This window comes from Echinops telfairi, unplaced genomic scaffold, assembly GCF_000313985.2.
Source record: "Echinops telfairi isolate 266 unplaced genomic scaffold, ASM31398v2 ScPeMD7_5868;HRSCAF=6743_1, whole genome shotgun sequence".
Taxonomy (NCBI): domain Eukaryota; kingdom Metazoa; phylum Chordata; class Mammalia; order Afrosoricida; family Tenrecidae; genus Echinops; species Echinops telfairi.
The window spans coordinates 6,468,280-6,475,673 of record NW_022109768.1 but is presented as its reverse complement, the minus strand read 5'-3'; the positions used below and the strand labels follow the sequence as shown (position 1 = coordinate 6,475,673).

General features: G+C 46.7%; 1 protein-coding gene across 1 annotated transcript in view; it reads right to left on the bottom strand.

Annotated features, from left to right (window-relative positions):
- SH3D19 (SH3 domain containing 19) overlaps nucleotides 1-7,394 on the bottom strand; it is a 125,311-nt gene that overhangs the window by 5,912 nt on the left and 112,005 nt on the right. Inside the window, exons 17-19 of the mRNA XM_045295805.1 lie at nucleotides 7,372-7,391; nucleotides 2,419-2,647; nucleotides 1,657-1,754 (exon numbers count right to left, since the gene is read on the bottom strand). Coding sequence (XP_045151740.1) covers nucleotides 1,657-1,754; nucleotides 2,419-2,647; nucleotides 7,372-7,391 — 347 coding nt within the window. The remainder of the gene's footprint in view (nucleotides 1-1,656; nucleotides 1,755-2,418; nucleotides 2,648-7,371; nucleotides 7,392-7,394) is intronic.

Below are 7,394 nucleotides of genomic sequence, written 5' to 3'. Positions count from 1 at the left end.
GTTTGACTTCACCATTTCTTCCATTTGGCTTAGCTATGCAATGACTCAGAGCAAGTTTCTGAGTCTCTTCTGACATCCACTTTGACCTTTTCTTCTGTTCCTGCCTGTTTAATGACCTTCTGCTTTCCTGAGTGATGGGCTTGATGTCCTCCCACAGCACATTAGGTCTTCTCTCACTAGTGTTCCATGTGTCAAATCTGTTCTTGAGCTGTTCGGGATATTTAGGTGGGACAGACACAAGTTCCACAGCCTCCCTGCCTCTGACTGAACATCTCCAGTGGCGTGGAATTTACCGCAGTCTGACACAGGCTATTCAGACAGCTTGACTATTAAAAAATTATCCATCATATCAAGAAAAATTTATCTCTTTTACATATCAAATTAAATGTATCGCTTTTACAGTTTCTACCCATTTCTGCTTGGTCTATCATGGACTTAAACAGCAAAAAATGTATCTCCCATAGAAAACCAAGTATCTGAATCCCTAATTCTCTATCTGGTTCCTTAACCCCTGGGCCTGCTCTGGTATAGAACCCCCCCCAGTGCTCCTCTGGGGCTTTCCTCTAAGGATGGTCTACTCTTGATGGGAAAACCCAGATCATGGCACGGCTCTGTTTTTACTTAAGAAAGAAAGAAACAAAAAAGCACTTCTTTAGTGAAGTAAGATAAAAACATTTTAGCTATTTCACAGACATGTTAGCGGCAGGCTGTGAGGGCCACGGAGAGGAACAGCCTGTCCTTGTAAGTTGCCAGCTCTCACTCAGGCAATTCTGGCTCATGTGACCTTAAGTACAACATAAAACAAAACAAAACCAAAAAAACGCTGCCCAGTCCTGCATCCTCCTTATAATCACAAGCACTTCGGAGTCGTCACTGCAGCTATCAGAGCCCCTCACTAGGGCTATCAGAACCCCCAACACTGCCGGCAGCACACTGTGTCTCCTTGCTCAGAGCTGTTGTAACAGACATGCCACAGGGGAGGCTGCAGTGAACAGAGATGAATTATCTCATAGGTAGCAGGCTAGAAGTCTGAACCCAGGGCACTGGCCCTAGGGGCCATCCTCTCTCCCTCTCTGTCAGCTGCAGATCTGTTCTCCAGTCCTAGGGCAATCTCCACGTGGCGTGGCCTCTGTCTTACTCGACTGCAAGTGCCTCCCTGCTCTGTTCTTTACGTACCTCCAAAGTGACGGGCTTTAGCCACACGGCACACCAATATGGCCTCGCTGACTAAACAGAAAACCTCACACCCACTGGTATCACAGCCACGTGGCTAGGGGACTTGGGATGCCGATGTGTTATTTAGGGGGAACTGGGGGGCATGATATACCATGCACAGATACGCTAAGGCTCAGGAATGATAAAGCTGATCAGGGACTGTGGTGTTAGCATATCAAAGACGTTTTCCCTGTGTTCCCCCACAAACTCTTGCCTGATCATTGCAGTCACCTGTCCAATCTACCTGGCTCACCTTTTCTAGTGTCTTCCTTTAGAATCAGGGGCTACGAGGTCTTCATTCTTGGCTCATGGTCACTAAGACTCCACCCAATCACTACAGCTACACCGGTCAGGGTAGAGAAGACATTTTGAAATTCACAGCTGCTGAATACAGCTAGAGACCAGAACGCGGCCGCATGATGAGAAGACACAGGTGCTGACCTTGAAGGAAAGCTCATCTTCGTTCTCCCCGTGGAAATCGAACAAGGCTTTGGCCTTCTTCCCCTTCAGTGACCCGGCAGGCAGATTTTTCACCTCGGCTGTGGAGACACCGGGAATTCAGACACAGAAAGCACCGGACACTCCCCCTGTCACTTTTAGGACAGAACAGTCTTGATTCATTTTGAAGACATTTAATTTGCCCAAATGATGAAGGGTGTTATCGTAGAGGAGGGGTGGGGGGCTAAAAATCATGCACCATCTATTTAGTAGGCACCACACCCAAAAGCAAACTCACTGCCATGCGGATTCACAGTGACCCCGTGGGGCAGGGCAGAACTGCCCTTGTGGGTCTCTCAGGCCACAGCGCCTCAGGCTGGAGACAGCCTCAGCTTGATCCTGAGGAGCGGCCGGTGGTTTCCAACTGCTGACCTTTCGGTTAGCAGCCCGGCGAGAAACCACTATGCTACCAGGGCTCCCTTGGTCGACCCAATTAGCAATCATTAAATGAAGGTGCTTTTGTCTTTCTTTTTCCTGTAACTCCACCGCAGCAAATGAATGAAGCCTTCATCATGCTCGGAAGCAACTCTCTCCAAGGTAACTTAAAGGCAAACGACTTGGACTGCGCATGTATGTGTCCATGTCTGGAGGGCTTACAATTTCCTGTCCTCTTTTCCCTCCACTTCTCCACGACTTGTTTGAATCATTCCCACATGTATGCTATTGTGTGTCTACATGCACAGACACACAGACATACACTCTCACCTGCTCTTGGGGAGGAAGCTCCACTTCCTACAGGTGTCCCGCCTGGGCAGGGACGCACAAAAACGGCGGGGAAGGTCCCTTCCCTGTCCTGCAGTCGGCCCCGGTACCAGTTGGAGTCCAAACGCCCCAGGACCAGGATCCGGTCTCCCCTTTTGAAGGCCAAGTCCTCACTGGTCTCTGCAATAAAGCTGTGAAGAGCTTCACACCATTCTCCCGAAAGGCCAGCATCCTGCCACATTTCAGAACAGTTGGGTAAGAAATGTTGAGACTGCCTTTGAAATTAATTTCTATGATGCTTTGTGTTACTTTGGGTGGACTAGAGAAACATATTCATAAATACTCATGTGCATAATAAAGAGTTTTATATAAAAGAGCAATTGTATATTGAGAAACATCCCATCCCAGTCCAAATCAAGTCCGTAAGTCTGATATTAGCCCATATGTCCGATACCAATCTATAAATTTCTCTTCAGACTCACGAAACACATGCAATGATACCGAGTGCAGGAAGATCACAGGACAGTGGGTGGAAAATCTTGTGGATCCAGTGGCAGTGGAAACATCTCAGCACTGGCAGAGGTCTCCACATTGCTCCTCCAGCTCCAGGGCTCTGGCTGCATCAACATAGCTCCATGGGGCTTGTTTTCAGGAATGTCTCGCAGGGAGTGAGTGTATCTGGCTCCAGTGAGCTCTTTATCTCTCTGGGGCCTCCAAATGAGGCCAGCAAGCTGCGACTTCATTCACAGGCTAGACTCCACCCCTTCAGAAGTTGATACCAGATTATGTAACTACCACATGCTGCAAAAAGGCTGAGGGGTCAGAAGTTTTCGGAGCACGACAGTGTCTTCAAATCACCCTTCGATTCATAGTGCTATGAATTTTCAGATACAAGCGTTTCCGGTAACTTTTTTCTTAAAGTGCAATTCCACATGGCACTTTCTCACTGCCATCGAGTCAATTCTGACTCACAGGGACCCTAGAGGGCAGGGTAGAAGGACCCACTGTGGGTATTCAAGACTGACTCTTTACGGGAGTAGAAAGCCTCCTCTTTCTCCGTGGAGCACTGGTGGTTTCAAACTACTGACTTGGCAGTTAGCGGCCCAAATTGTAATCCACTCCACCACCGAGGCTCCTTCCAAATGACAGAGGCGGGAGAATTTGTGGTTTTTCTACTTTGAAATGATATGTGGTACTTAAGCAGCAAAACCTTTTCTTATTCTATGATATTAGTTATATTAAAATTTAGGTACAGCACACAATATTTATGTATAGTATTTATGACTCTACTAAACGAAATTGTAGGTGAAGTGTCTGTCTAGTTTTCTTTCCCTAAATGAGGAAGGCCCAGAACTGGGCAGTCTGTTAATTTCCCAGGGGTTCAGTTGACCGACTCGGGATCCCATGGCCTGTATGGTGTGGACAGCCGCCGTGGGTGGGCTCCCAACCTCCTGGCGACCACACGCACAACGGGCTTGGACTGCTGTGATCCATTGGGTTTCACTGGGTTACTTCAGTAGATCTCAGCCCTTGTCCCCGCATTTGGTTTGCCTCCCTAATCTGGAAGCTCTGCTTACATCATAGCAAGATGTAAGCGTCCACGGGAACGTGGGTGTTGGGTGCACACGAGGCGCGTTGCATGGGAATGAAGCCCAGGTCTCTTGCAGGGAAGGGAGAATTCTACCATCGAACCACCCACCATGCTAAGGCCCCCTCTGCTCCGCCCCCCCCACCGTATACTCAAAAAACTCAAGTTCACTGCGATTGAGTTATTTCCGAGTCACAGCAACCCTACAGGACAGGGCAGAACGGTCCCAGTGGGGCTCCGAGACTGTGACCCATCGTGGGAGTAGAAAGTCTGTCTTTCTCCCTCGCAGCAGCTGGCGCTTTCAAGGGCTCTTTGTGGTTAGCAGCCCAACTGCCACCCCCACGCCCCCTGGGGCTCCTCGGGTGCAGAGTCACTCGACCACACCCACTACCATCACAATGATCCCAACTCGTCGCCACCCAATCATCAGGTGTGTGAGATGTATATCTCCATGGGTACAGACAACTTCAGCTTTCTTCTGCTGAGTGGCTGGTAGGCTTGAACCACCAACCTTGCCGTGGTGGCAGCCCAGTGCCTAATGTACAGTACCAAGAGAGCTTCTTTAATAATGCATACTTTTATTTTTATGAGGCATAGTTAGCTCTGAGGCTGGAGAGATAACCACCAAAGGTGTGGTTGGCCTCTCTGTAAGAGTGCTTGAAGGAGGACATTTCATCCCACAACTGATCAGGGGACAGTTTAGCTCTGTAAAGAGGGATGGGAACTGCATGATCAAGAAGCTCCTCAGGCTCCAGACCCATCCCTGCTACTTCCTAGCTGTGCAATACTGGGCCACTTTCGGTACATCTCTTTTCCTGAGCTCACTCTGAGGATCAAATGAGATGATACATGCCAAACACTTAACACAGGGCCTCGCACATTATGAATTCCCAATCACTTATGGCATATAAAACGAAAAAGAGCTCTAGTGGTTTATGTATTGGGCTGCTAACTGCAAGGCCAGCAGTTCGAAACCACCAGCCACTCTTGGGGAGAAAGACAAGGCTCCCGACTCCCATAAAGAGTTACAGTCTCAGAAAACTAAAGGGGGTTTTGATGATAGAGAAAAGTTTTTTGTAAAACCCAAACAAAGAACTTGTTCAACCTTATTCCTCTTGCTCCTGGGTGTGGATAAGCCACCCTAAAGAATGCTACTGATCACCCCCAGGATGTGCAGGCCACCACTGCCAACATTCCCCACAGGAGGACTGCCCTCAGTTTCTTTTCTGTTCCATTCTGTTAGTGAGGATGCAAGACTTCAAAGGCACAGAGCCAGTTACCAGTGTCACGTTGACAAACACAATAGCCCATCTGGCTTCCGCGTGTAAAGTAGGGTAAAAAATAAAAATACAAATAAAAACAATGTGAGCCACTCAAATTTTCATTCAGTTTAAACAATTGTGTGGTATGTTTTTAGTTGGCAATGGGGTGGCGTTGTTATGTTGATCAGGTAGGATTACTGTACGGAGTATCTTGAATCAATCTCTTTTTGTAGGTTGGAAAAGTGAGTAGAGATGCTAAGATAAATAACAATTGCCCGGGAGCAGAAATTCAGAGACTAAGACTCCCCCATGGCCAACAAACTACAAGCCTTTCCCTAGTACCAGCACTCTGAATTCAGACTTTGGAAAGTAGGGACAAATGAATTCTGTTCACGAGAGTAACCTACTTTTGTATTTCTCTAATACTGAGGTAGAGGCGCCCCGGAGGCACAGTGGTTACACATTGGGCTGTGATCACAGGTTCAAGAAAGACTGGGCTTTCTGCTGCTGAAAACCAAGGTAACGAAGACTTAGTACAAAGAGTTAATACAGTCTTCCCCGTCCCGTCATTACAATAACAGGTGTTTCTAAACATGCAGCAAGTCCAGCTACATGTAAAACAGTTGAAAAAAATCCCACCAACGAGAGGCAACTGAATGCTCACAATTTACATTGGTTTCTCTCTTGTCTTTTTTACCCAAATAAACATTTGTGATTACAGTATGTATACCATTTTATATTCCTTCCCCCTAAAAAATAATTGTGGTAGTTACATAATCTGCTGTCAATTTGAGACAAGAGTGAAGGTGTGGAGTTTAGCCTCTCAATTCCGTTGCAGTCTGATGACCTCATTTGGAGGCGCTAAGGAGATAAACAGCTTGCTGGAGGACACAGGACACAGACTCACTCCCTGAGAGACATTACTGATAGGAGCCTGCTGGAGCTACACTGATGCAGCCAGAGTCCTGGGAGCTGGAGGAGCCACATGGAGACCTCTTCCAGCACTGAGATACTTCTACTGCCACTGGATTGGCAAGACTTTCCACCCACTGGTCTGTGATCTGCCTGCATTTGGCTTTATTGCATGTGTTGCCTGAGCCTAAAGAGGAATTTATGGACTAGTATTGGACAAAAGGGCTAATATTGGACTTATGGACTTGATCTGGACTGGGCTGGGATGTTCTCAATATACAACTGCTCTTTTATATAAAGCTCTTTCTTATACACATCAGTGTCTATGAATTTGTTTCTCTAGTCTACCCAGACTAACACAATAATGTATATGTTTTTCCATTCATTGACATTCATGGCTTTAAAACATCTTCTGAGAAGAAACCTAATTAGATTATCTCCAAGTTCTTCCTATTACTGTGTAATGACAGCGCTCTCCTTTTTTTGTGACTCAAATTTTATCCTCTTTTAGCTTCGTGATAACTCTCATGAGAAAACACTACATCACTTTTTCAATTCATCAATAAAATGTAAGAAAACATCACAATGAAAGCAACTTACATGCGTACTCCTCCCTTGTCCACTCACCGTATTATAGCTGCTTATGTAGTGTGAAGCTGCGCCGAATCTTTGTTAACTGGACAGCACAAATCGTGTTTCACGGCTACTTTATTATGTATCTCCTTAATAACTAAGCCTCAAAACCTCAGTGCTCGTGGGTCGATTCTGACACATAAGCGCCCCTAGAGCAGAGGGCAGCACTGCCCCTGTGGGTCCTAGGCTGTCTCTCTTTGTGTGAATAGGAAGCTGTGCCTTTCTCTCAGGGAGAGGCTGGTGGTTTTGAACTGCTGGTGTTTGGGTGAGCAACCCCATACATAACCAGCACCAGTCACGTACAGTAGCTCTGTTTTGATTTCTCTGATCATGCCTCTTTCCTTGCGTTCTATCAGGACCTGCGGGGTTTCCTCCTCCATCTGTATGAGTGTCCTAGGTAAAAAGGCATTAACTACCTGTTTTATTAATGGTAAACGTTTGCGATATGAACTGAAACATGATGTACTATCTTCTCTACAGTTACTGTTCACCAAGTGTTTAAACTTCCACCAAGTGTTTAAACTTGGCTGCTGCTACCAGCTAGCTTTTGAAGCAGCCTACCTGGGAACTCGAGCCAGAATCTT